The sequence below is a fragment of the Dermacentor albipictus genome, chromosome 10 (assembly GCF_038994185.2).
Source record: "Dermacentor albipictus isolate Rhodes 1998 colony chromosome 10, USDA_Dalb.pri_finalv2, whole genome shotgun sequence".
NCBI classification, from domain to species: Eukaryota; Metazoa; Arthropoda; class Arachnida; order Ixodida; family Ixodidae; genus Dermacentor; species Dermacentor albipictus.
The window spans coordinates 73,088,564-73,107,124 of NC_091830.1; the positions used below are offsets into that span (position 1 = coordinate 73,088,564).

At 41.9% G+C, this 18,561-nt stretch overlaps 1 protein-coding gene across 3 annotated transcripts in view; it reads left to right on the plus strand.

The window, feature by feature from the left end:
• Window positions 1-18,561, plus strand: part of LOC135898171 (uncharacterized) — a 143,081-nt gene that overhangs the window by 94,253 nt on the left and 30,267 nt on the right. For all 3 annotated transcript variants that reach the window (XM_065426974.1, XM_065426984.1, XM_065426993.1), the window contains 3 exons: window positions 2,522-2,545; window positions 9,717-9,734; window positions 17,472-17,567. In XM_065426974.1, coding sequence (XP_065283046.1) covers window positions 2,522-2,545; window positions 9,717-9,734; window positions 17,472-17,567 — 138 coding nt within the window. The remainder of the gene's footprint in view (window positions 1-2,521; window positions 2,546-9,716; window positions 9,735-17,471; window positions 17,568-18,561) is intronic.

Sequence of the window (18,561 nt, forward strand, 5' to 3'; positions counted from 1 at the left end):
AACAAAGAAGCAACCTTTCAATACTAAACTACTTGCCCGTTACAAAAAATTTTCTTACTCTCTTTCTGCAAAGCTTAGAAGTGCGAAGAGTAATTATAACGAACAAAAAATTATAGAATGTGGTAATAACACTAGGAAAAAGTGGGAAATAGTCAACACCTTTTTAAACCATAACTCTCAGAAAGTCATTTCGAGAATCATTCACAATGATATGGAATACATTAATCCACTTGATATTGCAAATGCATTTTGTGATGCTTTCTTCAATAACACTTCTGATTCTGACTCATGCTGCAACATGTCCTTTAAGCGCTTACCTCACTCATTTTTCCTTTTTCCAACAACACCTGATGAAGTAATTTTAGTAATTAAAACCCTTAAAGCCACTAGTGCTGGCCTTGATAATATTAATGCTTACCACATTAAGATGATTGCGGAACATATCGCTAACGTCCTCTCAGCTATCATTACCCTGATTTTTAAAACCGGTGTTTTTCCACGTGAACTGAAACGCGGTCGTGTCATTCCCGTTTTCAAAAAAGGTTGTCGCACGCTTACACGGAATTACAGACCCATTTGCGTCCTTCCATTTTTTAAAAAAGTTATTGAAAAACTTATCGAAAAACGTTTAACAAAATATTTAGACAAATTTAGTATTCTTTCCCCTTTTCAGTTCGGCTTTCGGTCAGGCTTTTCAACTAATCTGGCACTTATATCTCTTACTGATTATCTCAAAAAAGCAATTGATGAAGGTAAATTTGCAGCCTCTATATTGGTTGACCTATCCAAGGCCTTCGACTCAATTAATCACACAATTCTTTGTGCTAAGCTTGAAGCCATCGGAATAACTGGTCCGCCTCTACTTCTAATCCGCAGTTACTTACAAGATAGAAAACAAGTCGTTAATATTTCTGGGTACTACTCTAAAGAAGCTACTACTAACATCGGTGTACCACAGGGGTCCATATTAGGTCCTCTACTTTTCCTAATTTATATTAACGATCTGCCCAGTTGCCTCTCCTCATCGAAGTGTATTCTTTACGCAGATGATACCACTATATTTAGCTCTAACAATTGTATATCAACGCTAACACGTGAGCTCAATGAAGATCTCGTGAAAATTTCCACATGGTGTGAACTTAACAAGCTACAGATTAACCATAATAAGATCAATTTCGTCATTTTTGCCTATCATCAGCGATCGCCTGAGCTCCTTCAGTGTATTTCAATCAACAATCACCTAATCAATGCAGTTGATCATTGCACCTATTTAGGTGTGGAATTTGACCGCCATCTCAAATTTCACCTTCACATTGCTAATGTTAAAAAGAAAATGGCATACGGGATACGCGTTTTAATCAAAGCACGACCATATTTATCATTCTCTACTCTCATGTCGCTTTATTATGCTTTTGTTCATTCTCATATTAACTATAACATTGAATCATGGGGAAACACTTATAACAGTCACCTAACTTCGTTGCAAGTCATTCAGAATCGAGCTATTCGGCTAATAACATTTTCACCTCGTAGCATTAGCGCAACTCGGCTGTTACATGCACATAATATTTTGAATGTGACTGACCTTGTTAAATATAACTTGGCCATATTTATTTTTAGGGCATTAAACAGTGATATTCCAGTAACAATCATACCGAAGACATCCCTTTCTAATACTAATAATACTAGATTTGCTGAAGATATTAACTTCATTTTACCCTTAGTTCGCACCAACTATGGTAAGCAATCACTACACTTTTCAGCTCTATCTCTGTGGAATTCATTACCATTTCCTTTAAAATTGTTCAAAGCTCGCAGATTTCGTACAGAACTTAAGCATTTTCTTTTAGCTTCCTCTGACTTTCCCATTTGAGTATAGTATGAGTTGTATTATTAATTTTCTCTTTGTCTCATGATTTCCTTCCCGCATATATATGTATATATATGTTTTACTTTCTTTCTTTTGGCTATTTTTGTAGTTTCACCTTTAGTTGACTAAGTCGGAGCCTTGTTTTTTTGTTTAATACATACATATGCTGCTTTTTTGTTCATTTATGCCTTGTCTCTTAAAACCTTTATTCGTAAATTTGTCATGTTGCCATTGTTCTATGTATTACTAATTCTAGTCATCATGCACAGGAGGTCCCATTTCAGTTTCTAACTACGGGACCTCCTTCTGTATATACATATGTTGTAATTATCCTCATTTTGTCATGAATAAAAACTGATTCTGGTTCTGATTGGGCAATTTGCAGCGATGCTTTTACAAGATTTGCAGCACAGTTCTTGTGCAACGCAGCTGAATGCCGGTGCATGCTGTGCGGCGGCGTGATCAGTATCAAACGTAGAGCAATACCGTCAGTTATCGTAAGTTATCGCTGGCATACGAGCAAAGATTTACGACGTAATGTTCTAAGCGCAGCTGACTCTAAATTTAGCTCGTAAAGAGTGTCTTTAACCATTACGCTTAGCACTGACCTTCTTTTCTCTGTGTCTCTCTTGCGCGGTACGACACGGACAGCGACAGAGCGTCGACTTCCTGCCGGTAAGTGCTGGTTATTGTGACACACTTTAAGAGTTGCATGCCACATGTTGTAAGTACGGTTATCGAGCTTAAAGTTTCTGCAAATGCGCCGCGGTAACCCAGTGGCTATGACATTGTGCTGTTGAACGCCAGATCGTAGAGTCCATTCTGGCCAACGCTACCACTCTCCGATGGGGACGGAATGCCGAAACACTTGTGTACCGTGTAGTGGGATGGAAGGCAAAGAACCCTTGGTGGTAGAAAATTATTCTGAGTCTCCGCACCTCCAAATCAGATCAGTTTCGGTACGTAAAAGCATTAATTCATTTACCAAGCGCATTTTCACCTTTTTATTCCTCCGCCACCTCTGCTTTTTCATTAAAAAAACAAATTAGGGCCATGAAAGTAATTTCTAAATATTGGATTTGAGGCTCAACGTTTGGGCTGATTTTATAACCTTTCGCTTACTATTTTTCCGTTGTATCAAGTTCTTGGAGAGAAAGCAGTGATGGTTGTTAACAGTTAGAGAATTGAGAAGGGGTGGCGTAATGGGGTATTCACATGTAAATCAATTCCGAACCCCAGCCCGATATGGCAGAACAACGGCGAACTGCGCCGACGGCAGATCTGCTTTGTCCTTGTGCGCGGCGGAATTCAGTGGCACTGGGCCAGGTAGTGTTCTTCCGCGGATTTCGGTCCGTCTTGCGAGTATCCCAAAAGGGATGCTCACGCAGAAGTGCAGGGAGTTTAGGCAATTTACATTACACTTGGAACGACATTTATTTAGCGCAGTCGATGCAGTAACTTCGCCTAAACATTTTACATTTGACACGGCGTACAGGTTCAGTGGCTGGGCTTTCTACTGAGCACAAAGACATGGGGTTCACTCCTGATCATCGCGACCGCATCATGACCAGGACGGAATGCAAGATTATTCGTGTGTCACATTTTGGCTGCATGTTCTCGAACCCCCGTGACCAGAGTTATTCATGAAACAAACACGCTCTGGAACATTAGTGGTCAAAGCGTTGCGCTGCAAGACTTGATGCCGCTAGCTCAATCGCGGCCGTAGTAGGCGCTATTTGATACTGGCAGCACGCCAATAAGAAAAAAATAAACACCTAACAGAACCCATTTCACAATGACTGTCGACTTGGTTGAGATTAGCAATGAAACAAGGCTTGTTATAGCCCTGTTACATGGGTGACCTTAACCGTGGTTAACGTAACCACGGTTATCACCAAACGCGGGCAGGGCAGTTACACGACATGTGCAACGGTAGTTAAGCCGCTAACCACGGTTGATCACCAACGGAACTTAGCAACTTCAGTGTAGTGTAATGGTGGTTTCGGAAACGTTCAAGATGGCGGAGGTACCTCTCCCGAGTGAAGCGCGGGCGCTACCCAAATATCTTCCAAAATGCGCATCATTTGGCCTAATGCGACAACGGAGGCGCTGATAAGCATCGAATATAATCTGGCCATCCTGCGCTCAAGTAGTGGAAGCGCGCGCCTCTAACTGTGATGAGCGTTAGGCTCGACGCCACTGTTTCCGGCTTCGAAGGACCATGCTCGTGCAAAGCATTAATCGCGAACAAGATAACCCGTGTAACTCCGGCGCACTACGGTTGGCGTTAACCAAGGATGAACGAGATAACCACAGTTGACCTGCCCGTCTAACTAGGGTCTTACACACCGTATTGTCACCCCCGAAATGTGTCATGAATGAGGTGTGCACTGAAGCCGTGCTGCTGTCTCACGCTTCTCACTAGACATACCTCAATATTTCGCATTACCACACGTAAGCAGTCTGAAGTCCTTTTTCCGAAGTTTTTCATTGCACAGTTGAAATCATATGAACCGGACGCTCTCTTCCTACTGAATTAGTTACATGAGCTTTTGACCTCCCTTGCAGGTTGGCTTCACTTATACGAAGTATTTCTGAATGGTCAGAGCACAAAAAATTTGCCTGAATACTGACGCAGGCCCCCCGTGGGCAGCAAATTTTACGGGACGCCATTTTGAAGGTGTTTGGACTAACAAAAGAACTCAAAGAACATTTTGGCGTGTTATCTGACAAACGTACATGGTCTGTTTGTCAGACCATGTACCATGACCATGACCACGACCATTACCATGACAAACAGGCCACGTACTTATGAAGCATGGCCTAGTTGACGTCTCCGCTAGCATGCACCTCGTATATCTGCCTGTGTGCACCCCATCTAACAAGTCGTTTGCAGCAATTTCATAGGTACGATACGTACACAGGCAATATCCTTGCGCGGCAGTGAACAGTTCCGGCCGTAACTGTCTGAATATTGCCGAGGAGATACAGCTCATTTTTTGCGGTATTGAAGACGTGACTCATTGTAACTATAGATAACCTGTTATGTACAGTTACAATGAATCACGTGCACAATCACGTTACAATGACCTATGCGCAAGTGTGTGGTCCACCATGAATTCAGCAGCCGCTGAGCAAACGACGCGGTGCGAATGAACAAATTACGTGGGCCACTAAGTCTTTCTATTGGCTTAGGAGTTAAGCAGTTTGCACAGTACTGCAAATAACTTACGAGATGCAATATATTTCTTCATATCCACCTATCCGTGCCTCGTTATCACGCCAACTTGGAACACTGGGAAGTACATGGTCTATGCGCTGAACATGGGGCTAGTGCGCTGAGTGAACCGGGTTAAACACGAACCACCACACCGTCTTCGGTCACCGGATTTCTGACACGCACAATCTGTCGCTTGTCACTAACATATTTTAAGTCAACTTGTGGTAGTTGCCACTGCTTATGTGGCACTCTTCAGTGAACCTCCTTGATGCCAGCTTCAATCACTATTTATGCGCCGCTATGTATGTGGAACTCTTGTCTGTACACCTCTGACAAAAATTTTGCTCACGGGGCATGTGCATCTGTGCGTGGGCCGCTCTTCAATGAATCTCTTTGCTGCCAGCTTGGGTCACCGGATATGATGTGCCACTGGGTATGGGTCGCTCTTCATTAACCCCCTAAGGTGCTAAATCGGGTCACGGGGCTTGTGCATCTGCGCATGTGCGCTCTTCAATGAAACCCTTTGACGCTAAGTTCGGTGACTGGGTATGTGCCACTGCGTACGTGCCACTAGGTATGGACCCTTCTTCATTAACACTCTTTGAGCCTAACTGGGTCACAGGGTATGTTCGACTGAGTAGGTGCCGCTGTTCAATAAACACGTTTGACGATAACCTGTGTCACTGGGTATGTGTTACTGGTTATGTGCCACTCTTCATTAGCTACTCCCTAATTCCCAGTGGCACATAATGGTATATGCCACTGGGTATGGTCGCTCTTCATTAACCATACTGCATCGTGTGAGAGGGTAATCGGAACCCGGAACTACCACCATTCAGCTGACATCGAAGAAAGAAAAAGAAAACCTTCCTTCGCGCATTACTGTAATATGTTACTAGCTGCGCCATGTGTGCTTATCTTAATTTTTTGGAGGCAAGAGATGCTCCGCGGCATAAGCTTCGCTTTCGTTAGTCCATGTCAACCTCTACTGAGTCGGTTTAAGTTCACCCATGCTACCTCACTCTGATTTGTTACCCACTTTCACTTATAAAGTACCATTTACTTAACCTTTACTTTCATTGACCTGGGTGCTTTCGTGTTTGAAGGAAATGCGTTCGGATTCAGTCCAGGTATCTGTTGATTATGTCAAGCCCTAGTGTCAAGCGTGCACCCTTTTGAACAAATGCGTCTAGGTTTCATACTGTGCCTCACTACGAAAACTCACTAAATAAGCCACTTTTACGTAATTTTTCTTTCGCTTTGACCCCATAAAAAGCAAATCAAAGTAAAAAAAATAAATATTCACCTACCCGGAAATTTTCGCTCCACCTTTGAGAGCAGTTTCTTCATCTTTATTGTCAGGAAGCATTCACATGCCAGTGTACACTTATCAACACTTCATTTTCCCAGTATTCTCAAGTAAGGTACTTTGTCCTTGCACATGGTATATAGGATTAGTCTTTTTGAGGTAACCACGTTCTACAATTTGTGTAGGAAATGTTTTCTACTTCCTAGTAATGCAGCTGATGTGGCAGAATTGCACACTAACAGGATATCTTTCGTAGATACGAGGGTGCACTGAAAGGTTCCTGGCTTTGTACAGACAAAGTGGAGTAAAAGTTTTGAAAGTACACATTTATTCTACCTATTCCCCCTGAGGAGGATGCACTTGATACATTGTTATTTAGGCGTTCCTTATGCATTTGCACAAAAATATTGTGATAGGTCGTCAAACAAGGTCTCAACAGCATGTTTGACATCAACAATTCCGTCATAATGGCAGCTTTTCAGGTGCTTCTTCAAGTTAGGAAACAGATGATAGCCAGCAGGTGCCGGGGCAGGTGAACACAGGGATGGGAGACCTGGGCTCTTTAGTTTGTACCCTTGCATGTGTCCGAAGGGGCTTTGTCCTCCATAAAAAAATTCATTTGGTCAACTACCTACGGTGTTTCGTCTTTACTGCTTCCATCAACTGCTCCACGAGGCTGGCGTAGTACTCTCCGGTTATACGAAAATGCTGATGCAGGTAGCCCGACAAAAGAACATCGCATTTGTCCCAGAAGATAGACGACATGACCTTTTCGCCTTTTTTTTTGGATGCGGAACTTTTCAATCGCAGCACTGTGACGCCATTCCTTCAACTCTTGCTTGGTTTATGGGTCATAAATGTGGAGACTCGTTTCATCCTCAGTCACTAACTTATCTAAAAATTTCTTCGTATTATCGAAATTGGCCAAAATAGCTCTGGATGCCTCAACTCGTGCCTCTTTCTGTTCACTGTTCAAACATTTTGGCACCCACTTCACTGAAAGCTTGCGCTTCAGTAAAATAATGGTAGTAATGAAACCAACACGTTGACGGCAGATGTATAGTAACTGGGCTATCTTTCTGGCGGATATTCGCCTATCCTCAAGAATCGGATTATGGAAAGCATCGCTTCATGCCAGATCTGTTGAGGTTGTAGCGCGCCTACTGCGGCGTCCATCTGCAATGGTAAAATGCCTGGTCTTGAAATAAAAAACCCAGGTTGTTACTATGTTGTAAGAAGGATATTTCTTCCCTAATATTTCTGACATTTAAATGTGAATGTCCTTTGAAGATTTTCCCAGAAGGAAAAAGAAGTTCATGATGCCCCGTGACTCCGAAGGCCGGAAACGAGCTTCTGCCTCTGCCATCTCAGGTTCTATATGAAATTAACATAGTTCTAGAAATCACCCACATCTCATGTTCTCGCCATTGCTTAACAAGATTTCAGGCTTTTATATGGTGCCAAGTTTATTTTTTTATTCTACATGCATGTTGCCAAAGCCAGAAGCTTTCTAGCACCCCCTCGTGCGTGCCCATGGAAACATAGCCCACTATATACCATTTTTAATGACGTCCGACATTGAAATCACGCTTTAAGAGACGAAAAGAGAGGGGCTTAATTGGAACCACGTGTCAAAAGTGGTGTAACGGAAGTGCGTGATGGCTGTTAGTCCAAATTGTCACTGTTCACAAATCAGTTGATTTGCGGGCTTGTATGTACATCCTTTCCAGAGCTTTGTGAACTTTATGAGGATGCTACGTTCGCAAACACCATATCATCTATCTGCACAAAACAGCCCGGATTCTTCAAGAGGCACTGTAGAAAAATACTCGCTCAAGCCAGAGTGGCAGGCTGGTTGTCCAGGAGTCTATAATAGCTTTCTGCAAGTTTTCCTAGTTTCAATTCCAAAAGAATAAGCGCCGAATGCTACACTGCTGCTCCTCATTTTCAGCCACCCGCAAGAAACTGGAGCTGTTCACGTTATCTTCCTGTAACCTCCCTCTATGCTGCTCTCTCTAAATCAGTCAATGCTGAGATCACATCAAAAATGACATGATTCACAACGGAAGGGTCCACTTTGATTTTTAATTTACATCATTTTCTTATTTACAATGGCCTTCTTCACGCTAGGAATGATCAAATGGTTACTACTGAAGTGTAACCTTTCAATTTATCTTAAGTGGAAGCCCACAATGAAAAGTCACTTTTTTGCCTAAGGTTTCTTTTTTTGTTTTTTTTTACATTTGATGTGTGCCTAAAGGTTGAGGAACGCGTTACCAAGGAATTACCTTCTTATTTCCATTAGCTTGGGAGTTAAAGTGAGGTTTTCAACCCACACCCTTGCTTTGCGAAAGCGAAAGCACGTTGCAATGGTTCCGAAAAACGCTACTCTTTCATTCATTTAAGTATCATTCAAAACACTCTTTCTTTTTCATTTTTGCTATCTCTAAGAGTAACCGGCATTTTTGTACCAATTATACACTTGCTTTTCTTCTAAAATGTCTTCAAGCGGCCGCGAGGCTTCTATGTTCAAAATGTCTTGTTTCTGACATTTTGGAGAGGGTCTGAAGCATTTTTCAATGTTTTCCTCAAAGCAAGATTTTTCTCCACCTCATGTTGAGCAAGCGTTGATAACTTTGTTGTAAAGGACTATATTAAAAGTAAAATTCGCACACTCATTCACATAGAGATGCTTGCAAGGAATTAAAAGAAAAACACATGCCATATATTCTTTTTTTATTTGCGGCGCATTTTGCAAATAAATTTGGTCCAAGTGGGCAGTATTTCTTCCGTGTCCTGAGTTCTTGAGCCATTACTTCCTTAACAATAATCGCATTACATTTATCTTGGCTCACTTTGTATGTCCCACACATGCTACATAAATGCCGAAGTTTTACTCAATTCAGTAATTCATTACCTAGTTATCATTGCTGGCGCAATTAGCACTCTAAGCTGATTTTATGAATAAAATATCGTGCCCGAAATCAAACCATTCTTTTGGTCTTATTCAATATTTTGGTAAAGTAAATGAGACAGGCTTATTCAGAAACATATTCAATCCTTGTTTCTGATAGAAAAAGTTTGTGTGTGTGGCCCGCAACCTTATTACTTTCTCTTAGTTTAGATTGACGCGAATTTAGTAAAGCGTTCATGGGGTGGCGGATGTGTTCAGAAATCTGTTCTCAATTCAAAGGGCCTACGGTTAAGCAGTGTATAGGACACTAAATTTAGCATGTTGAAATCATTGCCTATATTTTTCGCAATCGCACTGACCATACCTTCCTTTCTCTCGCACGCGGCGCCTTGGCCAACAACAGGGCCCGAACTTCCTGGCGGTAAGCAAAGTTATTATTACAAGCATTAAGTATTATGTACAACATTGCGTATCAGGTGCTATGACAGGTGTTCACAATAAAACGGCAACATGCGATCAGTGGCGTTCTAACAATGAATGTCTATGGAGCCAACGTTTCCGCGGTGACTTTGTTATAGCAACAACTCTTCACTTGAACCTTCATCAGGTAAACTTTCAGGTTCTTTAGGTATTTCTCTATTCTCGACGAAAGAAAAACTAAAGGAAAATAAAATAGGAAGGCTGCTTTTCTTCATTGCATCTATAGCTGAAGTTTTTTACAAGGTCCAAATTTTGACAAGTCGCATTGGGCAAATAGTACAATTCTAATCTTTGATCTAAGTTACTCAATGAAGCGGCTATTACTTCTACGAGAAATCAAAGCGCCTAAATAAGTAAATAACGTAATTTCCCTAAGTAACTTTTTGTTTCTGTGTTTGACGACATCTTTTCATCTACGAAATGCAGCTAGTGAAAGCGCGCCAGTATCCACATGGAACGAATTCCCGAAATGGTACAGTACTGAGAATTCATTCCAAGTGGATACGCCTTGCGAACAATTGGTACATTTAAACATGTGTGGCAAAGTAAATAAATAAAATGTTAATTATCATAATTATAATAATTTAGCGATAAAGCATTTTCATTTCTCTTAGAGTAATAGCCACCTCATTGAGTAATATAGATCAAGGGTTAGAATGATGCCATCTGCCAGAGGTAACTTCAAAAATAAAAAAAGAGCAATTGAGCGTATTGCCTTTAGTTTTACTAAATATATTTTAGCATTAGTTGAAAGTTTCGCCTCATGTCGATCCCAAAAAATGCATTGGATCTGCATCATAATTTTTTAAATATTCCTGGCCATCTTGGGCACCTATGAGTTCCCAAATTTTCTGCATTTCAACAGAACGTTGAACAAATTGCTTCGCCGCAATAGATAAAGAAATGCTACCATAAATTCAAGTACACCTTTCAAAAATTATATAAAGGCATGGTAAGATAAGACACATGGTAAGCGCATGAAAAGATGGACCCGAATACTTAATACATGTAGAGATGCTATCTCACATCGCTGATTTGGCGGCCTTCCCTCACCAAAAAAAGATGTTGACAGTCACAGAAGTATCCGTAGATGATTTCAAGAGGAGAGCATGAATATGTGTCCGAGTTGTCATCTTAAGTGAAAGCTCCACCTCAAAGCTCCACTCCGCCTTGCTCTAATTTGAACCGAGCTTAACCCATCGTAATCCACCTTAATCAACGACCAGCCCATCCTAATCAACCTTATTCCAGCTTAATCTACTGGAATCAACCTTATTCCACTTTCTGCCACCTCAATGCAATTTCAGGAGTTGGCCAGGTCGTTTTTTTTTGTGTTGGCCACGACGCCGTCGCTATTCACCGCGTGTTTTTGCAGTGTGAGCAGCAGCACATCCTGCACGGGAGGTTCACGTCGTCACATGGTCACGTGGGTTTCGCTACCATCAGATGATAGCACCGGAAGGAAATGGGACGCCAGATTTTTCGTTTTATTGGGCATATAGGGCTTTCGCATTAAACATACATAGACCAACACTTCAATGAGACCACGCATGGCCATGCTTCTTGCAGTGTTGATGCTCTCTAGGAGAAACATATGTCTAACATAGCAGATATCACCAGGCAGTAAGTACGGACGCTGACACAGTCTGACGCCGGCCTCTCCCCCCCTCCCCCCCACTAGATAAGTCTGTCAAGTCCGTATGTGTATTGAGGCGTACTTTTATTGTCTCTGTCTTAGTTTTAAAAGTGACCTAATATTTCACAATGTTTAGGTTCTGAAATTTGAAAGGTAAGGGGTTTTATTCCATGTTATTCACGGAGAAACCACATGTAAGAGCTTGGAGATATTGTCAATGTTTAACATTTTCTGCCCGAACAATGTAGTGTACAATTGACAGTCTAGCAGATTTTAGAAAGCAATAAAATATTTGAGTCTCAACGGTTTTGGGTATTAGCTCAATCCAGGCATAAAAGTTTGCAAGTACAATTCATTCAGAGATACCCCACCATATTTTAGCTTGATGCTTTCCTCGCACTTTCTTACTTTGGTCAATTAGGGTAGTTTGAAGCGGCTCTGATTATTACGCTCGAAGATTGATCTTGTAGCGACCGTCCGTCACTTCCGCCATGTGTCTCATTGCCCCTTGCTCCGAAAATATAGTTTGCCTCCTCGTGGTGGTCTTTGCCCCCTGCTCGATCCGACGAGCCTGCCCGACAATGGTGGCACCGCTGCAGCTCGGCAAACCTGCTTTTACTTTAGAGTAAAGGCACTCGCGTCTCCGTTCTCAAGTTGTCCGATCGTCTATGCGTTGCTTCCGCTAAGCCGACCTCCCAACAAATGGAGGCCCCGAAGTGATTCGAACACGCAACCTTCTGATACCCGCGCCCGTGGAAATGCGATGTGTTGTCGGCTTTTACTCTTTTGGAAATGTTTTGAGATTCCATCTTTATATAGTTACAGCACATGCACTGCACCGTATGTTTGCGGCGTTTTTCACTTGCTATTTTTAGGTATTTCTATTCGTATAGATGTTTGATACTGTGCCACTGGCCTGTCCAAAGTGCACAGGCTGCTACTGTGGCAGTTCTAATGCATGCCTAGCCTAGGAACTAATCATCACGTTACTTATGTTCAATCCATCACTTGTTTACCCAGGGAGAGGGGTGCCTTATACACTCTATGTGCTTCATTTATTATATTCACTGTTTCTACTAGTTGTAGCGCGAAAGGCATGTTGATTTATACTTATACTTGAGGGATCGCATTAATGTCCTCCTGGTTTCTTTTCTCATGATTCAATTTTTGCTCGTAGTTGCTCTTCTGATCCTTCTCATCCTTCTGATCCTTCGTTATAAACTGTGGGAGGGGGTGGTGAGTGTTTTTACCAGATAACATTGCCTGGTTCGACCCATTTGTAGTTTATTTTGAAATATTGCACCTGTCCAACCCTTGTCTTCCTTGAGAATCACGAGGAATTTAAAAGAAATTTTTCACTTCGTGCAACCGTCTCGAATTTCTCCTCACTGACTAAGCTGCGCAGTTTCTATTGCACGTTAGTCATTCAAGACACCTGGTTTACTAGCCTATGACGCGAGTCGAATAAAATGTGCGAGTCTTTCATTGCTAGCGCTCGTTCTTATTCAGGTAGTACTTTAACTGATTCGGCTAATAACGGAGATTTTCTTTGATTTTTCCACAATGGGCAATGCTTTTTGCAGTATTTCTGAGTCTGCTGCAGCTTCGCCCTTCATTCCAAAAAAGAATGGTGTCTGGAATCCTGTCTCGGAAGCTGCAAGTACACGGATGTGTAATTTTAAAGGAGTATACTTATACCAAGATTTGTGGCTGTGATCATCGCAGACATCCAGGGTATCTATGTCCAGACTATACATATAAAACGCATTAAGAGATCGTCATATACGTCAAATCTTTGGAGAGCTTAGGGTGGCCGTTTATGCCTTTTGAGGCACATACGATGTCGTTGACAGCCTGGAACAAGCACTGTCACGTTTGTAAGCATAATTGCTATCCTTTAAAATTGGAGGTTCCATCTCATATAATTTCTGAAACAAATCAGTCACTGTATTTACAAGCAGGGGCAAGGCTGCTTTAAGTGCGTGCACTGAAGCAGTATCAAAAAATACCGCAGATACACTCCATCTGCACAGAAGAATCAAAATATTCCAAATCTACTACTTCTTCTGGTAGTAGCATAGTACATCTACGCTACCCCCGGTAGAGTGCATTTACTGAAGTAGAAGCGTCATACATATGGCATGCAATAACTCCACCGGCAGAGTAGACTAGAACTTTTTGACGCCTTTAGATTTTAAAGTGTACGACGCAGACTGTACGTCAAGTTGCATCACGCCGAGAGACCCGAAATTTCTTTGACATATTAGATATACTTTGCCTGGCCATATTTTGACCCTTTGTGTACTGTAGAAGGGAGGAAGCTTCCAAGGTTGTTCTTACTGTGAATGCCAACGCGCAACACAACCGAAAGTGCGGAATCCATACGGCCCCAGGAATTTTCTCTGGCACTGCTTGATACGCAATGATGCGATGGGGGAGCACGCAGCTGCTTTTCCCCAGCTCTACGTGGGGCAGGAGGCGCGCAGGATCTCGTGGCGGTTGTTCTTTACAGAAAACATCAGGGCGACGACTAAGTTCACGTGTAGTGTTGGCGTGAATGCAATATTGCAATAAAAAAAAACAACCTGTTCTAATTCTAGCCTAATTTAGCAAATTCTATTACGCCTTGGTGTTATTAGAACTTCGCACAAAAATCGTTGTATGCTAGGCCTGCAAAATTTTATTTTACGAATACTATTTACTACGGCATTTTAAACGGTGCTCCGAATGACAAACAACCAACCTTGTTAACACGAGGAGCCATCTCAAACTCGTACTTAGAATTGAGATAGCCACTGTGTCTACACACACGCCCACACACACGCCCCCACACACAGACACACACACACACACACACACACACACACACACACACATATATATATATATATATATATATATATACATACATAATATATATACATACATACATATATAGTGCGGCCCACTGTTTAATGAAAGACTGAAATTTTCTCCCCTCACTTTGCTGGCATCCTAGCTGCAAGTGGTGGCCGACTGTGGGAATGAAAAAGCAAAGTACGCCACCCACTACGTATCTCCACTTATCTCCTGCAAATCTAGGTGATTGTATTGTTACCCTAGAGAAAGATCCGGACGCGGCTGGGCACAAGCAATCCTATAACAGTGGCCACTCTGTACCTTTATATGAACAAAACGTCAATAAACTTCCGGTTCTTCTTATAAATAATCAAGGTTATAATTTCAGGGTCTGCTGTCCTTGCCGAAATTTATGTCATTGTTATCTATTACCATCTCCTCCAGGAAGACTGTGAATTACCGCAAGCTGGGCGAGTTGGTGACTGAACATACTCCTAAGAGTGGGCGCGCAACCCAGACGAAAGAAGAAGGTGCACGGATATGAGCGCTAACTGTGAATAAATATACAAAGATTGGGATCATGTGATCACGTGATGCGTACATGTGGTGAAAGGGTGTCAGCCTACCTTGCCATTCAAAAACTCAGTTTCTTTATCGTGCAGAGAGATAGAATTCCGGCTGACGCATGCGCCAGAGTTGATATGTGTGAAGTAGGCTTCCCAAATCTCGCGGTAGAATTGATTTTCTAATTTACACGGTATTTCGGTTTTTCCTAACAAAGGTTTGCATGGGCAATTTCGACAATACGCGGCCTTAGGGAGCGCAAAGGAGCGATTAGGAATGCAACAGGCTCGAATATGGCAACGTATTATCTAAATTGCCCACGGAAACCTTTGTTGGAAAAACCCGAAACAAATTATAAAAATGGCAATCCAATGGACTGCGAGATTTTGGAAGCCTACTTCATGCCTACATCAAAATATTCCAAATCTACTACTTCTTCTGGTAGTAGCATAGTACATCTACGCTACCCCCGGTAGAGTGCATTTACTGAAGGAGAAGCGTCATACATATGGCATGCAATAACTCCACCGGCAGAGTAGACTAGAACTTTTTGACGCCTTTAGATTTTAAAGTGTACGACGCAGACTGTACGTCAAGTTGCATCACGCCGAGAGACCCGAAATTTCTTTGACATATTAGATATACTTTGCCTGGCCATATTTTGACCCTTTGTGTACTGTAGAAGGGAGGAAGCTTCCAAGGTTGTTCTTACTGTGAATGCCAACGCGCAACACAACCGAAAGTGCGGAATCCATACGGCCCCAGGAATTTTCTCTGGCACTGCTTGATACGCAATGATGCGATGGGGGAGCACGCAGCTGCTTTTCCCCAGCGCTACGTGGGGCAGGAGGCGCGCAGGATCTCGTGGCGGTTGTTCTTTACAGAAAACATCAGGGCGACGACTAAGTTCACGTGTAGTGTTGGCGTGAATGCAATATTGCAATAAAAAAAACAACCTGTTCTAATTCTAGCCTAATTTAGCAAATTCTATTACGCCTTGGTGTTATTAGAACTTCGCACAAAAGTCGTTGTATGCTAGGCCTGCAAAATTTTATTTTACGAATACTATTTACTACGGCATTTTAAACGGTGCTCCGAATGACAAACAACCAACCTTGTTAACACGAGGAGCCATCTCAAACTCGTACTTAGAATTGAGATAGCCACTGTGTCTACACACACGCCCACACACACGCCCCCACACACAGACACACACACAAACACACACACACACACACACACATATATATATATATATATATATATATATATATATATATATATATATATATGTATATATATATATATATATATATATATATATATATATATACATAATATATATACATACATACATATATAGTGCGGCCCACTGTTTAATGAAAGACTGAAATTTTCTCCCCTCACTTTGCTGGCATCCTAGCTGCAAGTGGTGGCCGACTGTGGGAATGAAAAAGCAAAGTACGCCACCCACTACGTATCTCCACTTATCTCCTGCAAATCTAGGTGATTGTATTGTTACCCTAGAGAAAGATCCGGACGCGGCTGGGCACAAGCAATCCTATAACAGTGGCCACTCTGTACCTTTATATGAACAAAACGTCAATAAACTTCCGGTTCTTCTTATAAATAATCAAGGTTATAATTTCAGGGTCTGCTGTCCTTGCCGAAATTTATGTCATTGTTATCTATTACCATCTCCTCCAGGAAGACTGTGAATTACCGCAAGCTGGGCGAGTTGGTGACTGAACATACTCCTAAGAGTGGGCGCGCAACCCAGACGAAAGAAGAAGGTGCACGGATATGAGCGCTAACTGTGAATAAATATACAAAGATTGGGATCATGTGATCACGTGATGCGTACATGTGGTGAAAGGGTGTCAGCCTACCTTGCCATTCAAAAACTCAGTTTCTTTATCGTGCAGAGAGATAGAATTCCGGCTGACGCATGCGCCAGAGTTGATATGTGTGAAGTAGGCTTCCCAAATCTCGCGGTAGAATTGATTTTCTAATTTACACGGTATTTCGGTTTTTCCTAACAAAGGTTTGCATGGGCAATTTCGACAATACGCGGCCTTAGGGAGCGCAAAGGAGCGATTAGGAATGCAACAGGCTCGAATATGGCAACGTATTATCTAAATTGCCCACGGAAACCTTTGTTGGAAAAACCCGAAACAAATTATAAAAATGGCAATCCAATGGACTGCGAGATTTTGGAAGCCTACTTCATGCATGTGAACTCAGGCACAGGCGTCGATTAAGCTTCTATCTCTGTGAATAATAGAGAAATTGAGTTTTTGCATGGCAAGATAGGCTGACACCCTTTCCCCACTTGTACGTGTCATTTCACCACATGATCCCATTCTCTCTCTATGTATTCACTTGTTTGACGAAAAGCACTTTTTAGTCTGTGGTCGTATCGTGTACTTTCTTTTGTCCTTCGCCCGGCTTGTCTTGCCCACCCCTAGGGATGTGTAAAAATTGGGAAGTTGCACCCTTCTAGCGGTATGCTAATGCATGCAGTCTTCACTAATGTTAGACAGAAACGGATGAAGTTAGAAGCACTAGTGACAAGTATAGCAGCTTATGATAGCCTGTCGAGGTAGTCTGTTCAAATAGATTTTTTGTAATCTTTTCTAGATGGCTCTGACCAATCCAGCCAGCAAGAATAAAGAGAAAGATCCCGACAAGAGGAACGACGACCTTGATGAAAAAACTAAAAGGAGCATTCAAAGGGTAGGTTAACTTTGTATGCTTTCGGCTAAAGCATTCTGTCACAAGCATTCTGAGGATGAGTGTGGATGCTAATGTCATTAGCATTGCAGCATTGTGGCCAGATACCGTATTGACACTGCCGAAACACATCATCTATTATACATCTGTTCAGAAGCCCCGACTTTCCATGCTCTTCGAGTTCCTGTTGATGCTTGTGGCGGAGAAGAGTTTGTCAATGTAACTTTGTTGAAGTTGCTCAGATTCTCGAACCTTAGGCGCGGTAGAATGTGACAGCCTGTAATGCTGGTTGCAATAACGTAATCAGTCATCTTCGTCCGTGAGCTCCAAAGTGCTATTCTTGGAGAGCCAGTGGCTCTCCAAGAATTTAGCTTGCTTCAAAAAATATTCTCCACTTTAGTTATCAAGAATATTATGGATTGCTATACTGAAATCCCCATGATTAAACAATCTGCAAAATATAGTAACCAGTTAGTTACATTTGACTCATCTTTAACCAAGTGCGTGTGAAGTAAGCGGTGAATGAAATACACTAGGCAAAAAAAGAATTGTGCGCGAAAGTAAAGATTCCGGAAAGATTAAAAAGGAGAATTCAAATGGAAAGTTCCTGAACATGCTTTTTTACTTTTTCTTATGATTTGCATATCAATTTGCATGAAATGTTAAAACAATGACAACAGCTTCTCCAGGAGACAGTAAAAGTTCAATTTTTCCTGTTGCCTAAGGTTTACCCTCGGATTTCTTGCAAGCTTCTTACTTCGTGCAGAAGTTTTCCGCTGCACTGTGACGGCGACAATTAGTTTCAGATATGCACGTTCTATGGATTATATTCAACTTCTCTCGGATGAGGGTGATCAAGACAAATTCGAGTACGACGACTCACACATGTAGAAGCTGTCCAAAGTCATTGTGATGGTTGTTTAACCAAAGTATTGCTATACATGTGGTAATCTCTATAATATTCTGTGAATAGTGTGCGAAGGAATTGTTTGGAACC